Source organism: Drosophila ananassae, chromosome 2L (genome assembly GCF_017639315.1).
Source record: "Drosophila ananassae strain 14024-0371.13 chromosome 2L, ASM1763931v2, whole genome shotgun sequence".
NCBI lineage: Eukaryota > Metazoa > Arthropoda > Insecta > Diptera > Drosophilidae > Drosophila > Drosophila ananassae.
This window is the reverse complement of record NC_057927.1, coordinates 22,591,476-22,610,859: the sequence shown is the minus strand read 5'-3', so window position 1 is coordinate 22,610,859 and position 19,384 is coordinate 22,591,476. Positions and strand designations below refer to the sequence as shown.

Sequence of the window (19,384 nt, the reverse complement as noted above, 5' to 3'; positions counted from 1 at the left end):
GCTGGAGTTCAAGAACTGTTTTTAAATTATTTTCAAATAAAATTCTTTTTCCATGGTAATTTATATGTTGTGGCTTTTAATGGTATAGCTTTTAATCGGTTTTAACTTAAAAGCGAGCAATTTGTATCGGCGATAAGCAACATTAGCTAGCCACACTTCGGCTGCGATCCAGATCGCTCCGGTTCATTTCAATATCCGGGAAAAAAAAGAGGCTAAAAACTTCTATATAAGAAGCCGGGTACGAGGTTGGATATTTATTTTCAGACATGAATACATTCAATTTTAAATTTCAAGTATATATGTAGTACTAAAATCCGGGCAATCTGAAACGGTATGCCATGCCCAACCGGGTAAAACATTGGATATTTTATTCGATATATCGATACATCGGCGAAACATCGATTGACAACCTCTAATATCCGGGAATAGAATAATATGGCGATCCGAAACTCTGACGATTTTAACACTGAGGATTTAACACTGCTGAAAATTTGATTAATTCACTATAAATTGAACACGGTAATACGCGAAATAATCGCCAAACTATTGGGCATCAAGTGCGGGACAAAGGGTAATAGTTTTCGGGCCACCAAATAGCCGTAAATTGGTGAAAATCAGCTTCTGAATAGTGGCATAAAAATTTTCCCTTAGTCGCTATTTTCTGCCTTCCTGACGCGGCCACTCGGGCCGCTGTAGCGAATCGCGTGTGTGCAAGCGAGACGAGGCTATCGACGAAACGAAAAGTCGAAAAGTGATTTTTTCTTCGCTCGTTTCAGGGCGAAGTCGAAACTGCTCGAAAGGTTTTATAAATAAAGTACGGTCATAGACAATGTGCGAGAGTTATTAATCGCGACAAGTGCTGTCATTAATTGGCGATTTGTTTGCCTGCGATTATATAAATAGTGAAGCACGTTGCCCGAAGTCCTAATTGCGCATCGATTGTCCCCGCGATTCGAGAAAGAAAGAAAAAAAAAAAAAGGAAACGAGGGGAATAAAATTGAGAATTGAAAAGGAAAATAAAAGTGGTTAAAAACCCCCGCTTGGATCGCGAAGCGTGTGTTTTTTGGTTTCGCACCTGAACAGTTTTCGGTGTAAAAATGTGAATCAGTGGGCATGGGAATGGGAGAATTAAATGCGAACGAACGATACGAATGTACGAACGAGTATGCAATAGAGGAGAAGGAGAAGTGAAAGAATGCGCGGCGTTGCCATACGGGTTTTTGGAACCTACTTGTCTGTGTGTGTGTGTCTTTGAGAGTGTATGTTTGTGTGAGTGCCTGCCTATATATACGTATACGTGTATATATAATCCAATTCCTAACAATATAAAAGAACAAAAAAAAAAAAATCGATATAAACGCATAAATCTTTAAGAACTCCAAACTCCCGCACCTCCGCCTCTTTTGTTGATGTGTTTTTTGTTGTTGTTTTATTACTTTCTGTGTGTGTGTGTGTGTGTATTTTTTTTTTTGTCCTCGAATCGAATTTAAAAGCAACCTTCCGAAAAACACATCAACAAAGATGTCAAATTCATTGAAGTGATTTCCTTTGGGAGTAATTTTTGTACCCACAAAAAAAATCCAAAAAAAAAAAATCTCGTATACTTATCTTACACTCTCCTCTCCAAACCAATCAACGAAAAAAAAAAAAACAAAAAATATCCAAATATCCAAAATTTACAAAAAATAATAAAAGATAAAAGGACGCGCGAATTAAAAAGTAAAAGTATATTTATATATATAATAATATAGAATAAAATACAACTCACACCCTCAGCGAGAGAGAGTAAAATGAATAATGATGCGAAAAACCATGAAGGCGATGACTTGAGTGTGCGCTCCACGGCGTATTTGAATAATAATAAAACAAAAACAACTACAAGTGCAGCAGGAGCAGGAGCATCAGTCGCCGCATCAGCTACCAAGAACAACAATAACAACAACAATACGAGTGGTAACAAAAATCAAAACACAAAACAGCCAAATAGACAGTATAGCACTCATAACTTACCTCGTATCGCAACCGCCAAACACGCGAAAATCGCCGCCGCCGCCGCTCTCTTGGTCAGCAACAAGAAGCCAGTCAAGTATGAGAAACTGACCACCGCGGCGGCAGCAGTAGAAGTAACAACACCTGAAACACCAGAAACAACAACAACAACAACTAGCACCAAGGCGAGCATATTAAAAGTTAACAATTGTAACTCAGCCACTGCCAATACTAACAGCAAGATGTCCGGCACCAGTAGCCAGACAACGCCTACGCCCACGCCCACGGCCACGGCCACCTCAACCACCACCACCACCACAACGAATCCCAGCAGCAGCAGCAGTGGGAGTGGGAGTGGGACTGGGACTGCTGGTGGAGGAGGAGGAGGAGGCGCCACCGGCGGTGGTACAACGGTCATTGCCAATCCCGCTTCGGTGTCAACCACTGCCGCCGGCAGCGCTGCCAAGTTCCGGGCTGCCGTTGCCTCGGCGCCCAACTCAACACCGCCAGCAACAGCAACAGCATCCGCGCCGCCAACAGCTGCCGCCTCCGCATCCGGATCAGTAGCACCACCAGCTCCAACACCCGCCCCAACCACCACCACCAGCACCAGCAGCAGCAGCTCCTCCTCGAAGAAGACACGAGCAGCTGTGGCAGCTCTGAAGCGTCAGGTAGCCATGCAACAGCAACCATATGCTGGTGGCTCCAACACGGCTCCACCCAACCTGACCAGCAAGGATTCGGCGCATTTGAAATTCGCCGCAACCACTCTGCTGATGGGCGCCGCCGCTGCTGCTGTGGATAGCAACGCTGGCGCTGCTACCAGCGGAGGAGGAGGAGGTGCTGCCGGTGGTCCAAACCGGTCCAGTAGCACTGCTGTCGATGTGGCCAAAACAGCGGCCGTGCTCAAGCAGAAGCTAAAGGATGCCGCCGCCGCTGCCACAGCATCCGCCTCGAATCGCTCCGCCTCGTCGTCCCTATCCTCGAACGCCTCCTCGCTGTCCTCGTCGGTGGGCATTGTGAATGCCATCTCGTCGGCGCTGCAGAACATCATAACGCCGGACACCGATACCGACACGGAGTTCTATCCCCAGCCGGCGACCACAGACTTGTCCGAATCGGAGGAGGAGTCCGTCTCAGAGGTGAGTGTGTCCTGTCCTGCCATTGTAGCTTTATTTATTTCCAAGACTGTGATATAATTTCTTATGTAGTTTAGTTTCAATTATGATTATTGCACTCTGGAGCAGCAGATCATTGATGCCTTCTGTTATCTCTTATCACCTCTTATAAAAAAAAAATAATAATAATAACGGAAAACAGTTTCTAGTGACGCAGACGCAGGCGGGCAAGTGTTTTCTTCGGAAATCCACGTTAGCCGCTGTACTTGCCAGCAAATACCTGATATATACCTGGGACTGGGGGAACTAATACCTCTTGGATTATGGAATAGATCGTCTTTCTTCTTCTTCCACCTACTGAGACACTCTCCCTGCTCCCTTCTCTCTTTATTTCTCTTCTCTCCGTTACTTTGTGGCAGCCCTTTTCTCTCTCTCTCACTCTCTTGGCCGTGTAGGTGAATGATTTATCAGCTGTTTCCCCATGGTGGGTGGGCGTTTGTGTCTGCTGTGCATGCTTTTTCTTTGTCTAGCAAATGCAAAAGAAAAAAAAAAACAAAAATTAAATTATTAAAAGGTCATTGCTGCGACATAGTTTTCTTTTCGCTAATTATTTTCCCTCCAACTTGGTTGACCTCCCAACATTGCTGTAGTTGTTCAATTTCCTGTCGTTGATAATTTATTTTCGCGTCCGTTCGCGAATTCTCTTTTTTTTGTCTGTCGAGCAGCGTGACAAAAGATTTTGACAACAGTCTGGCAACGCTGCTGGCTCTGCTTCTTCTTCTTTTTGGCTACCCGAAATTGTTGTTGTTGCACCAGCAGCAGTGAAATCGTTTGTGAAGCGAAAATGCGCAAAGAAAACGAGCCACTAAAACAACAATAATAAATAAAAGTTATAATAACGCTGGTAGAAAACGCACGTCGAGTGTAATGAACTTTTAGCCAGCAATTTTTATTTTTTTCATTTTTCATTTTGGCCAGGAGACAAATAAAATATCCCTCTGCTCTGTCTGTTCCACGCCCCTTTTTAGTGATAATTTTGTTTTGCGGTAGCATTTACGGTTGATTTTCTTGATAATTTTTTTTTCACAAATTTTTACACCAATACCTATGCCAGTGCGCAGTAACGAGAACAGACGAACCGAACGGGCTGGCTGGCTGCTGCTGCTGCTGTTGAACTCGTTCATGATGAATTTTGTATGTTCTCCTCCGTTCTCCGTTCTCCTCCGCTTTAGTTGTTCTTTCTTTTGATTTTCGCTGCCCTCTTGCCTCTTGCTGCTTGCCCTGCTTGGTTATGTTTGTCTTTTAAGTATGTTCTGGGTCTCTGTGTTCATTCATCAAAGGTTAAGCACACAGCACTTGGCCTCGTGTCGAAAATGTATTTTGGCATTTTTCTTATTTTCTTATTTTATTTTTTTTTTTTTGGTTCAATAATTTAAGGCGTGGGCGTAAACACACCAACACATGCGTGCCCTCCCTTTCTATGTGTATGTGTGCGTGCAAGTTGCACTGCCTCTGACTCATGCGGCATTTTCCAAAATCCATTTACCGTTTTAAGTAAATGGATAAAGGATAATTTCATTATGTAAAGAATATCTTCAAAGAGGAAGGAAAATAAGAAATAATAAGAGACAGACATATGGTTGTAATTTCCTCCTCTTTTTCTTACTCTACTCTCTGTTTTCGGCCGAATATCAGTTGTATGGCAACGCTGGCAGGTATTAGATGTTATTCTTAAGTGGTTCAGTATGTCATTCTAAGGATATTGTCAGTCTATTTATAAATAAAATATTAAACAAAAAAAATAAATAAATAAAAAAAAAATATTTAATTTATATAATATTATTTTGAAAATGACATCTGGCATACTTAACCGGGCACTTGCTGTCATATTTGTTACTGTTGTTGTTAAATTTCCCAAAAATAAAATAAAATAGACGTTTTTAAATTTTGGTTATAATCGCATTACAACCTGATAAGCGGAGAACCTGAGATACAAGAGACAATGGTTGTTGGCCGGCCATATATATTAGCTGTATTACTGATTATAAGAAACGTGGTGCTACGGAGAGTTCGATCCACTGTGGATATTCTGTTGCAGTCCCTCGTCCATGTAATTCAGTGGCCGTAGAAGTCCTGCCACTTGCTTATCGCAATTCTTCTCCTAAATTCCATTCCGAAAAAAAAAAAAAAAAAACAAAAACATCTTCTCTTCGCTTGCGTTAATTTTTATTTATGTATGTTTCTTTCGTTTCTCTTTATTTGTAGATCCTATTGGCATTCTTGTGTTTAAGGCCAGATCTCCTGGTAAGTTTCAGTTTCGCGTTATAAACTCTGATCCCCGATCTCTCCTTCCAACTTACCAACCAAAAATTAAAAACATAAAAAATTCAAAAAATACAAAATTAAAAACATTAACGAACGAATGCAATCGAATGTTATATACCATAGCCTAAAGCTTCAATCACAATTCTACTAAACTAAATAATCTCTCTCGCCACCCAAAAGATTTGAATTTTTAACCCGAAAACTAGCTTCATAACAAAAGAAAACACCACCACCTAGCTAAAAAAAAAAATAATAAAAACCACACCACTTTGTTGCTGGCCTTAGACAACAAGAACGTGCTCTACTGATCTATAGCTATAGCTTTTTATTAATTTGTAACTTCCAGCTAAAGAGTTTCTTTATTTACAAAACCCAGTTACAAGCTCTCTTACTTGCCTCGGCAGCTGAATAACCAAAAATAAAAAAAAAAATGTCCAATTCTCTGTTGCAGGACGATATACCCGAGTCTGATCCTGATAGCTGTCCGCACGAAGGAGAGCGACGCGACGATGAGGACGAGACGGAGGAGGAGTCCGAGGACTCCGATGAGTCCGACGGCGACGACGAGGAAGATGAGGAAGAGATTGGTAAGAATCCATGGAATGTAACCACTTTATTCCCTTTTTTAATGCAATTTTTGCCCCGTTGTAGATGTGCTGCAGGACAACGATGCAGATGATGAAGAAATTGATGATGAGGACGAGGAGGAGGATGCGCCGGAAGTGAGTCCCTTCCTTCTGGATGCCAACAACAAGCGTTCCAGCAATCTCTCCGCCCTGCTCGAAGCTGCGGCCAATGAGAAGGCTCCCGTCCTGCGCCACGCCACCCATGCCATCGACGAGACCAAGCAGGCCTTGACCAAGATGCGCTGCGCCAACAGCCCACGCGATAAGAAGTTAGTTTCTTTGATTTTCTTTTTTTTTTTTCTGGCATAAATAACTTATTTTGTTATATTTTTAGCAGTGGTTTTTCGCGTTCTCTGGTCGCCGCCTGTACGGACAACGACGTGAATACGGTGAAGCGGTTGTTGTGCAAGGGAAACGTGAACTTGAACGACGCTGCCGCCTCTACGGACGATGGCGAATCCCTTCTCTCGATGGCCTGCTCCGCCGGCTACTATGAGCTGGCACAGGTATGTGTCCGTCGTTTCTTTGTCTTTTTCCCATTCCCTGAGCTCCTTTCGCCATCCGGCCGATATTAATGTGTCACTAAACTGCCTGCCAAAAACCCTTTCCACAGTCTGTGGGCTTTCCCGAGACGATCCCGAATGCAATCTATAAGAAACTAGTTAATGACGTTAAGAAGAAGAACAATGGAAAGGTAACCACATTGGCCAAGATTGCCACAAAAAATGCCACAAACCAGACACAGTTTACAGATTACACTGTTCCGCCGGCCGATTGAATATAAAAGAGAATTAAGACCAAGATTACCAGTTGATCAGTAATCGTAAAATATAGTAGAACATTTTTTTTTTTTTGTAATTGCACGTGAAATTTTCCCACGCTTATCAGCTGATCCGTTTTCGCCAGTCTGGCAACGCCGCCAGTTCACGTTTGCATACTCGCTAGTGGCGTCGGTCTATCGATAACTGCTACTACCACAAACAAAACTGAGCTAAAAACCATACAAATTATACAGGAGAAACTATATCTATAGTTAAAAGATACTTTTTTTTGTGTGCTTTTCCTTCCCTTTCCACAAGAATATAATCTTAAATCCATATACCACAGAGATTATAAAATTATACTGCTCACCAACAGGTTCTACTGGCCATGTCAGCCGCTCAGGTGGAGGACAAGGGTCAAAAGGACTCTACGCCGCTGATGGAGGCCGCCTCGGCTGGTCACCTGGACATCGTGAAGCTTCTGCTCAGCCACAACGCCGACGTGAACGCCCACTGCGCCACCGGCAACACCCCGCTCATGTTCGCCTGCGCCGGCGGTCAGGTGGACGTAGTCAAGGTGCTGCTCAAGCACGGTGCCAACGTGGAGGAGCAGAACGAGAACGGGCATACGCCGCTAATGGAGGCAGCATCCGCGGGACATGTTGAAGTGGCCAAGGTAAGTGGTTATCATGTCAGTGGTGCGACACAGACATTGCTTTTTACATAAATTGTTATCTGGGGTTCTTCGAAAAGTGATTTCTGTGTCACACCCTGGCAATTTCTAGCAATTTCCCAAATAAAAACATATGATTAGAATCCGAGATTTGAGAATTCTGGCAGAACCTGCGACTTGAATCGAGTTACTGATTAGTCCCAGGATATATGCCATTTCAGTGATTTAGTTTGATCTTATCTGATGTGTAATAGGTTCATATTTTATTTAAATATATATTAAAAATAAAATTAATTATAATTTGTTTATATTTTTTAGGTGCTGCTGGAACATGGAGCCGGAATCAACACCCACTCCAACGAGTTCAAGGAGAGCGCCCTCACGTTGGCCTGCTATAAGGGTCATCTGGACATGGTTCGGTTCCTGTTGCAGGCTGGTGCCGATCAGGAGCACAAGACCGACGAAATGCACACGGCATTGATGGAGGCCTCGATGGACGGTCATGTTGAGGTGGCGCGCCTGTTGCTGGACTCCGGGGCGCAGGTTAACATGCCAACAGACTCCTTTGAATCCCCTCTGACCCTAGCGGCATGTGGGGGTCATGTAGAGCTGGCCACTCTGTTGATCGAGCGCGGTGCCAACATAGAGGAGGTCAACGACGAGGGCTACACACCTTTGATGGAGGCAGCACGCGAGGGACACGAGGAGATGGTCGCTCTGCTGCTGAGCAAGGGGGCGAACATCAATGCCACCACCGAGGAGACCCAGGAAACGGCTCTTACGTTGGCCTGCTGCGGCGGCTTTAGCGAAGTGGCGGCTTTCTTGATCAAGGAGGGTGCCAATCTGGAGCTCGGCGCTTCTACGCCTTTGATGGAAGCCTCGCAGGAGGGCCACACCGATCTGGTGCGATTCCTGTTGAAGAACAAGGCCAATGTCCATGCGGAGACGCAGACCGGGGATACGGCTCTGACGCATGCCTGCGAGAACGGACACACAGATGCCGCCGGCGTCCTCCTGTCCTACGGAGCCGAACTTGAGCACGAGTCGGAGGGCGGACGCACTCCGCTGATGAAAGCCTGTCGTGCCGGCCACTTGTGCACTGTGAAATTCCTCATCCAAAAGGGCGCCAACGTCAACAAACAAACGACCAGCAATGATCACACTCCCCTGTCGCTGGCCTGCGCCGGTGGCCACCAGTCGGTAGTCGAGCATCTGCTTAAGAACAATGCCGATCCCTTCCACAAGCTGAAGGATAACAGCACCATGCTAATCGAAGCTTCCAAGGGCGGGCATACGCGCGTGGTGGAAATACTGTTCAGCTATCCGAACATCTCGCCCACGGAAATGGCAGCCAATGCCAACGCCGGCCAGGTCCAGGCCCAGGCTGCTCAGGCCCTGGGCTCGAATCAGATGCGCCTGCAGCAGCAGAAGATTCTCCAGCAGCAGTTCCACCACCAGTTCCAGCTCAACGCCCCGCCCGGATTGCATGAACTGTCCGAAGCGGCTCGTGCCTCCAACCAGCAGCTATTCCATCACCAGCAGTTTAGCAACACAGCAACTGGCGGCAACGGCACCTCCAACATCGTTGCCCTGGGAACCGGCGACTTTCTGGACGCCGGCGAACTGCAATTGAGTGCTGCGGGAGCAGGTGCCAGCACCACCGGCAGTGAGGCGGGTGTCGAGGAGTACGGAGGAGTGGGCGGCATCGACTTGACCACCCTGGGCGCTCAGCAGCAGGAAGGCCTCATAGCCAAGTCGCGACTATTCCATTTGCAGCCAGGATTCGAGCAGCAGCAGCAGCAGCAACAACAGCAGCAGCAGCAACAGCAACAGCAGCAAACGCTGGTACCCTGCAAGCACTTCGACCTCGACATGGAGCACATCAACTCGTTACAGCCGCCACAAAAGGCGCCACCGGCTCCGCCGGTGCTCTTCCACACTGTCTACCAGCAGGAAGTGATGCAGCAGCAGCAAAGACACTTGCAACATGTCCAGGCCAAGCTGAATAGGCGAATGGAGTTCATTGAGTGCCCGCTCGATCAGCAGCAGCAGCAGGGCGAGCAGGTGCGCTCCCAGCCCCTGGGTGAAGATGGTAATCCGCCGCAGTTCGCACTCTCAACTGAGGATCCACGCTTGCAGCGGCTGCGCGGCTTTGCGCCGGATCTGAAGAAGGGTGAACTTCCACCGGAGGGCAGTGGCGGTGACCAGGCCGAACTATCATTAAAGGGTATATTAGGAGCACCAGAATACATAATGGCCTGTTACTAATTAATGTTTCTTGCAGGAGCCGAAAGCAATCAGCCCGCATCCACAGCTGTGGACAGCAGTGCCTGCACCCAGATACCAGCTGTAAGTTTCTTTCGTCACTGAATTTCTTAATTTACTGACTCTTTTTTTGAATTGTTATTGTAGCGAAACCCTAGCGGCGCCATTACCCACTCCTCGGAAGTCCTCCAAAGCACGGCCATCAGCGACAGACCCAAGGTGAAGGCCACGAACAAGAGCAACCGCAAGCAGGCAGCTGCAGCAGCTGCTGCTGCAGCAGCCGCGGCTGCCGCAGCGGCGGCGGCAGCCCAGCATGCCCAGCAAGTGCTGCCGAATCTGCAGCAGAATCCGATGGTGTCCATTTACAACAATTTGGTATGTCTCAAGGCTTCGATTTTAATGAAGAGCATCTCACTTATCCTCCTCCCACTTATCAGCACATTCAGCAAACCCATTTGCAACTTCAGCAGCACTTACAGCTGCACCACCACCAGCAACGAGTCTTGGACAATGCGGCTGCAGCAACAGCGGCCTACTCCAACTCTCCAGCCTCTCCGCTCGCCTCGCCCACTGGCAATATTAACTTCAACGGCGACCAGCAGCAGCAACAGCTTCAATCCCTGGACGCCGCACTGCAGCGCAAGTCGGTGATGGAGGATATTCATGGAATGCTGGAGACGGCGGTGAATGGGTCTCGCGGAAGGAAGGACTTGGCTGCCCTCAACACGACGCCCCAGAGGAGCTTCTTCAAAGACGGCTGGCACATGGTTGGGATGCACAACTTCTTTGGTGATCAGCCCAAATCGCCGACCGAAACTCCGCCGGAGATGGAGGAGACCACAATGTCCCCCAACGATGATGATCGCTTGGGAGGCGAGCCTCGATCCGAGATGAAGAACCTGGCCACGCTCTGTTCAGCAGCAGCCGCAGCAGCGGCTGTGGCAGCCGCCAACAAGGAGCAGGACGAGATCAGCACTGATATCGAAAGCGACGGAGGCGAGGGCGAAGGTGATGCTGGCGGAGATGTTGAGGAGAATACGCTGCCACCGGAGCCCCTCGAACTGGCGGCCGCACTGCGCGAGGATGGCATCATTGTGGAGGAGGAGGAGGCGGACGAGGACGAAGACGACACCAACAGCGGTGATGTCGAGAAGCTCAACTACGACGATGACGACGTGGAGGTGGACAACGACGGTGAGTTTGGATTGGGTTTGGACTCTTGGACACTTGAATCTTACAAGCCGATCCTTTCAGATGGCGATGTTGATTATATCGATGATGACGAGGGCGCAGGCGATGGGGAAGAGGAGGAGGAGGAAGAGGAGGAGGAGGACGACGAGGATGATGATGAGTTCTTCCTGGATGTTCCAGTTGCCTCCGACCAAGCCTCCTCGAACAACAACATCAACAACAACTCAAAGCGAGGAACCAGCTCCCTGCCGCTCAAGCAGCGCAAGATGGCCACCCGATTGGAGAACCTGATTCTTACTTCGCAATCTCTGTGCGACTTTCCACCGGACCTGACCAACTCCGAACTGGTCCACGTCCTCCCGCAAATCAGCAATCTCAAAGCGGCGGCCAGCAGCAACGCAGCCCTCAACAGCGTCCTTCATCAGCAACTGGCGGCAGCCACCGCGGCAGCAGCGCATGCCAAGGCGGCGGCAGCGGCCCAAAAACACCAGCAACAGGAGGGAGACCAGCCTTGCGGTAAGATCACAAGAGATCACAACATTTAATAGGAAATTACAATTGAAATCCTCTTTCCAGATGAAGAAGGCGGCGCAGGCGCCAGCGAGCTGTATCCCGCATTGGAGCACTTTGCCAACGATGGCGAAATGGAAGACATATTCCAGGTAAAGTGGTGAAGAGGACTAACATCGCAACGGTTTAAAAATCATTCTATTTTGCTTTTTAGGAGCTGGCCAGCAGCCTCAACTACCCAGAACTGGCAGAGTTCAGCCTGAATCAGATGTGCAAGGGAAGATTCGCTGGAAACTGGGCGCAGACGTCTGCCAAGTGGACCGGACAGGAGCAGTTGGTGGGCGTGGTTAGGTCCCCGGGCCTGATCAATCCCAGCGATGTGTCGGCGCAGGATGGCCAGCGACCGGCGAATCTTTTGCTGCTCGACTATCCCATGCAGCAGAACATCCCGCTCGACCAGCGTCTCCTTGAGGCCGAGGAAATGCACTTGCAGGTAGGTTTCTTATTTCATTTCTACTCCTGGGATTGCCTCTAGAACTCTTCGCTTTCAGCAACAACAGAATCCGCTCTCGCTACTGCCCTTCACCACGGACGAACAGCAGCAGCAACAGCAGCTGCACCACCAGGCGATGCCCAACGCTGCCGCCGAGTTCCATCAGCAGCAGCAGCAGATCGCTTTGGAGGCTGATCCCGAGCTGAAACAGCAGCTGCAGCAGTACTCGAATGCGCGCATCATCAAGGCAGTGGCCGCCCAGCACCAACAGCAGCAGCAGCCGGCCACCAACTTTGTCTACAATGTGGACAGCGGCGACAAGAATGCTCCACCGGTGCAGCTACTATTCCAGTTGCCGCCGAACATGGCCCAGCAACAGGCGTCTGGAGAACCCCTGTCTGACCAGCAACAGCAGCAACTGCATGCCGAGCAGGCTCATCTATTCCAGCATCGTGCGTCCGGCCAGCGTCCGCCCACCCAGAGCGAACTGGATCAGGTGGCCCAGGAGCTTCTGCATCAGCGCGTTGGCCAGCTGCCCACCACTCCCGTTGTGGGTGTTCAGGCCCTGCCCCTCAAGCAGAAACACTTCAATCTGCAGGAACAGCTGCTCCTACACCCTCCGCCGCACATGCAGGCGCCCACCTGTGTTCAGCATCAGGTAGGATCATAATTTAATAATAATTCTTGATTATTTTCATAATTTATTGAAGAATGCTTGTCCCCAGGTGGCTACGCAGACGCATCCGGCTCCGGTGGTGGTGCCGCAGCCCGCCGTCGGCCAGTACACTCAGTTCGCCCTGCAGCCTCCGCAGCAACAGCAGCTGCAGCCGGGCCAGGCCCAAAACGAGCTCTCAATCTGGCCAATGGGCACGCCCACTCCCATACCCAATACCCAAGTGAACGCCACCAAGCCCGGCGGAATAGCCAAGAAGGTCATTGACAAGCAGTCGCGGAAGGATCGTCGTTGCTTCCGTCAAACTCCAGCTGGAAGTCAAGGTATGCTCATCTTAATCCTATTTTTTCTTCATCGGAAGTATCTATAGCTTTCCATGATCCTTTCTTGCAGTAAACACCAATCAGCACCAGCAGCCGCAGGTTGCCGCAGCTCAGCAGCAGGCCCAGCTACAGAACCAACTGGCTGTGGCCACGCCAGTCAGCGTGGACAAGACCATCGAGATTGACTCTGAGACAGAGTCAAACCACGACACCGCCCTAACTCTGGCCTGTGCTGGAGGGCACGAGGAACTTGTCGAGTTGCTGATCACTCGAGGTGCCAACATCGAGCACCGCGACAAGAAAGGATTCACGCCGCTGATATTGGCGGCAACTGCTGGTCACGAGAAGGTTGTGGACATACTCCTGAAGCATAGCGCGGAACTCGAAGCCCAGTCGGAGCGCACCAAGGATACGCCACTGTCGCTGGCCTGCTCCGGAGGTCGCTACGAGGTAGTGGAGCTTCTGCTGAGCGTTGGTGCCAACAAGGAGCACCGCAATGTCTCCGACTACACACCCCTGAGTTTGGCGGCCAGTGGCGGCTATGTGAACATCATTAAGCTGCTGCTGAGCCATGGAGCAGAGATCAACTCCCGCACGGGCAGCAAACTGGGTATATCCCCGCTGATGTTGGCCGCCATGAACGGCCATACGGCGGCGGTGAAACTGCTGCTGGACCAGGGCTCCGACATCAATGCCCAAATCGAAACCAACCGCAACACGGCCCTTACCTTGGCGTGCTTCCAGGGAAGGCACGAGGTGGTCAGTTTGCTCCTCGACCGGCGGGCTAACGTGGAACATCGCGCCAAAACCGGGCTCACACCCCTAATGGAGGCAGCCTCGGGTGGCTACATTGAAGTGGGCCGAGTTCTGTTGGACAAGGGAGCAGATGTGAACGCCGCACCGGTTCCCACGTCAAGGGACACTGCTCTAACCATCGCCGCGGACAAGGGACACCAGAAGTTTGTTGAGCTCCTCCTGTCCCGTGGCGCCAGCGTTGAGGTGAAGAACAAGAAGGGCAACTCTCCGCTGTGGCTGGCCGCTCACGGCGGTCACCTGAGCGTGGTGGAGCTTCTGTATGACAACCAGGCGGACATCGACTCGCAGGACAATCGACGCGTGTCGTGCTTAATGGCCGCCTTCCGCAAGGGACACACCAAGATCGTCAAGTGGATGGTGCAGTACGTGTCGCAATTCCCCTCCGACCAGGAGATGATCCGCTTCATCGGCACCATCAGCGACAAGGAGCTCATCGACAAGTGCTATGATTGCATGAAAATCCTGCGCAGCGCCAAGGAGGCCCAGGCTGTCAAGGCGAACAAGAACGCCTCGATCCTGCTGGAGGAGCTTGACCTGGAGCGGACACGCGAGGAAAGCCGCAAGGCGGCAGCTGCCCGACGTCGCGAGCGCAAAAAGAAGAAGAAAATGGAGAAAAAGGAGGAGAAGCGCCGCCAGCAGCAGGGTAGTGGAAACGGGAATGCCGGTGGTGATGATCAGCAGGGCGATGAGGATGATGCCAGTGACAAGGATGATGACTCCGACAAGGAGGACGATGACGAGGAGGCTCCTCCGGCTGTTACCCGCGAAGAGGGCGACTCTGGCATCGATCAGGGCTCCTGTTCCAGCGGCGACACAAAGGCTGCCAAGGCATCTCAGGCACCCGAAGCGGCTGCCAATCCCAGCTCGACCACCAATCAAGGCAAGAAGAGCAAGAAGCAGCAGAAGAACAAATCTGCTCCGGCAGAGAATCCAGTTCCCGCCCCTCCTGCTGCCAACCCAACCGCCTCGAGCTCGGTTCTCAAGGGCATTTCGGTGAAGAAGCAACCGGCGGTGGAGATCAGTGCAAAGCAGCTGCCGGCCAGCCAGCAGGCAGCTCCCGTCAAGCGCCAGCTGGAGGTCAAGAAGGAGGAGCAGACCGAGAAGCAGCAAGCCCCGAAGAAGAAGGACGAGAAGAGCATCGAGAAGAAGCGCGAGAAGGAGAATCTGGCGCCGAAGGAGGTGGCCCTGGCAGCTAAGCAGCAACCCAGTAACTCGAGCAAGCTTCAAAGCAGCGAGTCCACCACCAACATCGCCCGAAAGGAAGTGGGAAAAGCTCTTCCGCCGGCCACCAGCAGCGTCTCCAGCCTGAATCCGGCCAAGCGCACCGAAGTCGATGGCTGGAAGGAAGTGGTTCGCAAGAGCAGCACCCAGCAAACTACCGCAGTCACCGGCAACTCCAGTGGAACTCCCACTCCCGTGACCTCTGCCAGCTCCGCCACTAGCCTGCAGCACCACCACCACGGCCACCATCACCTGGCCAACAGCTCCAGCAACAGTTCCAGCTCACTAGCCACAACAACCACCCAGGGGTCGTCGTCGGCGCCCGAGATGACCTGCAAGAAGGTCCAAGTGCCGGTGAATGCCATATCTCGCGTCATCGGTCGCGGTGGTAGCAACATTAACGCCATCAGAGCCACCACTGGTGCCCACATCGAAGTGGAGAAGCAGGGCAAGAACCAGTCCGAGCGGTGCATCACGATCAAGGGACTTACAGACGCCACCAAGCAGGCCCACATGCTCATTCTGGCACTTATCAAGGATCCCGATGTCGACATACTCCAAATGCTGCCGCGAATCAACAGCAGCATCAAGCAGGCGGCCAACGCTGTAATGGCAGTGGGCACTTGGGACAACCGTACGGCCGCTGGAGTTACTGGGAATAACTTCTCCTCGGCCGCGTCCACCACATCGACGTCGTCGAGTTCTTCGGCCAGTTCCACCACACCAGCGGGCACTGCAGCCTACAGCAATGCGCACAAACAGCAGCCACAGCCCGCCCAGTCGGCGAAGGCTTCAAGTGGCAGAGCCGCGGCATCGTCCAAGGCGAACGGCGCCAAGGCGGCCGCAAGTGGATCCGCTGGATCTCGCGGCCAGAATGCCCGTAACAGCGGCGGCTATCTCGGCCAGCAACAGGCACAGCAGTCGTCGGGACGTGGAGCGGGCGGTGCATCCTCTAACGGAGTAACGAAGGGCAAGGCCGAGAGTTCCAGCTCAAACGCCAAATCCCAGCAGGCAGCTCAGAAGAACAGCTCTTCCTCCGCCGCCCAGGCCAAGTCGAGCTCGACTGTGCCGGCAGGAGCCCAGAATTTTGCAAAGGCAGCGGCTATAGCTCAGGCTTCGCCCAAGAAGGAGCCGAGTACCACAGTCCCCTCAGCTGGCGGGCGAAGCAGTGGCGTGGTTGCTCCATTCGGCAGAGGCAAGCCCGTGTCGGCAGGAGCTCCGGCAGCTCCCAATGCGGTGGCCCCACTCGGCAGTGGAGGCGGAAATGCAAGCGGCAACATATTGGCTGGACCAATTGGCACCTTCAATGTGGCGGATGTGGCCGCCGTGAATGCCGCCGCAGCAGCAGCAGGAGCGTCATCGGGAGCCACTTCCAACAGCAGCGCAAAATCTCCGGCCCAACCTGCTCCAGCACAGCAGCAGCAACAACAGCAACTACAACAACCCCAGCAACAGCAATCGCAGCCGGCATCGGCTGCACCTGGAGGAGTTCCACAGCAGCAACAGGCACAATCCCAGCAGCAGCAGCAGCAACAGCAACCTCAACAGCAGCCACAACAGACACCGCAACACCCGCAGCCGACCCTCCAACAACAGCAACAGAACCTGGTGATCAACACAAACATCCTGAACGACCTGATGGCCGCCAACCCTGTCAGCGACAGCTTCAGCACCCAGCTGGCCGCCAAGTTGTCCAGTGCCTACTCCCTTTTCAGTGATTACCAGCAGTCTCAGTGGGGCAAGTTGGGAGATCCGACCACCGGCGGTGCAGCTGGCGCTGTGGGCGATGGTCTGCCCCAAGCCGACGCCTCCAAGGCCCCAGGCTACAATCGGAACATCCTGAGCTCACCGGTGGGCAGTTCCAAAGCTTCGTCGAATCACTCGACCTCGCCACCCGTCGGAAATGTGATTCAGCAGCAGCAACAACAGCAGCAACAGCAGACGCAGGCCAACCAGCAGAGCGTACAGCAGCAACTGAATATCATCACCAGTGGAGGAGGTGCCGTCTCAGCGCCCGCCAGATCTCCGTTGGTGGCCAGCAATGACGGAATTCCGCCTGGTATTCAGGCACAGCCCAACATCAATGGCGAATCGGCCCCGGCCCACTCGCCAGGTGTCATAAAGCCCCCGACATCGGCGGCGCCCATTCAGCGTCATGTGCCCATGGGCGACACCGGCGCACCCCAACAGTTTGGAGCCATTGGATCGAATCCATCGAGCACTGCCGCGGCCGCTGCCGCAGCTGCTGCCGCCGCCATGATCGACCGCCAGCAACAGAATCTGCAGCGCCTGATCTACGACAAGGTGGGAGCCTCCCAGCAACAGCCTCAGCCGCAGCTCAACTACCAAATGGAAATGTCGTCGCCCTACATTGTGGACGACAGGAACATGCTGCGTTTGAATCCCCGACCTTCTGTGTTCGGGCAGGGCAACAAGCAGCAGCCACCGCAGCCGCCGCAGCAGCAGGCTGCCCAGTCGAGCATGTTCGGAGGTGGAACCCCAGGACGGCAGGGCGCCAGACAAGCAGGAGGAGGTGGCGCCGGTGGAGCGACCGCACAGCGTTGGTACGGCGGTACTTTGGAGTATCCTTCGTACACAGGCCGCGACATGCTTCATCTGGAAAATGGAATGGCGGGCCTTGGATCGCCATCGGCCATGTCCCCCAACCACGAAGATATTCGAAAAATGCCACGTCCCATTGGCACAGAGCGGGCCGCCTCCTGGAAGTTCAACAACTTTAATGTGGCGGCCGCCTCGGCCCTGAACATGGACGAGGCCCTTTCCACCGTCCTGCCTCCGTGGGCGCACGAGCCGAAGGCTCAACCACCCGGCCTGCAACAGCCGCCTCCTCCGCCCCAGTCGCAGCAGCAACAGCAGCCGCTTAACTGGCTTAAGCAACAGCAACCACAACAACAGCAATACAGACCCTATAACAACGGGCCTTATCCACAGCAGCAGCAACACGAGCCCATGAATGTAAGTCCTTTAGAATACTTACATTTAGGTTGTTCGATGTATCCTAATTTTGAATCATATCTTTCAGATGGCCATGGACTACCACAATATGCAGGCTCCGCCGAATATGGGCCAACAGCAACAGCAACACGTTAACCTTATGCCCTCGTACGGCTTCCAGCATTTCGTGGGAGCCCCAGGAGCGGCTGACATCTCCGCTCACATGCCAGATAAGATGGAGGTGTGGGATCACCACGACAAACACGTAAGAAGTGCCTATTGATATCTATTGATAGTATTCTAATTAATTTTGTAATATTCTTTAGATGCCATGGGCCAATTACACCACCAATTGGTCCAACTGATGTCCCAGAGACACTCAAAAGGAAGATCTGCTCAGTACATGCCGTTCAAGCAACTGAATCGGGCGGTAGTGATTAGATATCTTCCCCAATCACCAGGACTCAACACACAGCAACCGCAAACGCATCAGTCACATCAGTAGCAGCCGCAGCATCAGCAGCCGAAGTAGCAACAGTCGCAGCAGCCGCAGCCGCAGCCGCAGTCGCAGACGCATCCGCCGGAAATAGCAGCTTCAGCAGCAACAGTAACAACATAAGCATTTCACTGATTTGATGAACATGCAAAGCGAAATAATATTTATTGAATTTCTACGTTTTCTATTCGGATTCTCGGCTTCTTCCTCCCTACATAATAATACCTAATTATTCTAAATACGATCGACAACAACAACACCACCACGACCACGATTACGACCACGCATTGGTCGAACATGGCTTTGTTCTTTAGTTTTTCGATTATATTATTTAAAAATTTGGGTAATTATTTAAATTCGCAGGTCATTTCAAATTTAAGAACCAGAAAGTAGAGCTCAGCAGCCCAAGAGAAGCGGCAGAGTAGAGAAATTTATATAACAACGAGATCGATACAAATTTAATGAGAAACAAGAATTGTTCGAAACTGGCGCCCAGGTACATGGGTGCAATATATATTATTTATTTTTAAATGTATTGATATTTTTTGAAGAAAGCATGAAGTTAGTGGTAGCTTATTGTTTTGTGTGATGAGGATGTGGATGATGATGATGATAAGGAGAGGAAGGGAAACACTAAACGAATGAAAGGATATTCTTAAAAATTTCTTTCGCACTTATCTACCCCTCATAACCAGCCAGCACACACGTGAATACATTTACTTTTAAGATAGGAGTCAGTCGTATGAATGAAACATTAAATTGAAATGTTTAGCGCCAGCTAAAGGAACACAAAAACACTTACTACAAACACCTATACATAGAAATACATCTATAAATATTTAATAACATTTAATAAAGGCAAAAACTGAATGTCAAAAACCCAAAATTTTAGGCGCGCACTATTTCTATTTCCTCTCCCTCCCCAATTTCTTTCCGGCACCCCCACCCA

The 19,384-nt window shown here is 50.9% G+C and overlaps 1 protein-coding gene and 1 long non-coding RNA gene across 17 annotated transcripts; one reads left to right on the top strand and one right to left on the bottom strand.

The window, feature by feature from the left end:
- Positions 1-393: 393 nt before the first annotated feature.
- LOC6498915 (ankyrin repeat and KH domain-containing protein mask) lies at positions 394-18,613 on the top strand. 16 transcript variants are annotated; one of them, XM_032456265.2, is made up of 21 exons: positions 395-519; positions 1,696-1,719; positions 1,777-3,131; positions 5,373-5,411; positions 5,884-6,019; positions 6,084-6,327; positions 6,393-6,564; positions 6,672-6,752; positions 7,196-7,495; positions 7,811-9,719; positions 9,777-9,841; positions 9,905-10,132; positions 10,195-10,951; positions 11,012-11,464; positions 11,525-11,610; positions 11,673-11,951; positions 12,010-12,609; positions 12,662-12,947; positions 13,018-17,960; positions 18,028-18,204; positions 18,266-18,613. In XM_032456265.2, the coding sequence occupies exons 3-21, from the start codon at positions 1,791-1,793 to the stop codon at positions 18,302-18,304; spliced, it is 12,135 nt and encodes a 4,044-aa protein (XP_032312156.1). In that variant the 5' UTR covers positions 395-519; positions 1,696-1,719; positions 1,777-1,790; the 3' UTR covers positions 18,305-18,613. The 16 variants fall into 16 exon arrangements, with proteins under 16 accessions (XP_032312154.1, XP_032312156.1, XP_032312155.1 ...); XM_032456263.2 differs by lacking the exon at positions 1,696-1,719 and having other exon boundaries at positions 394-571; positions 1,752-3,131; XM_032456264.2 differs by lacking the exon at positions 1,696-1,719.
- LOC116656567 lies at positions 3,141-4,312 on the bottom strand. The gene is made up of 2 exons (XR_004311527.2): positions 4,213-4,312; positions 3,141-3,633 (listed from the first exon to the last, which is right to left on the bottom strand). It is a non-coding gene; the product is annotated as an uncharacterized LOC116656567 (long non-coding RNA).
- Positions 18,614-19,384: the final 771 nt, after the last annotated feature.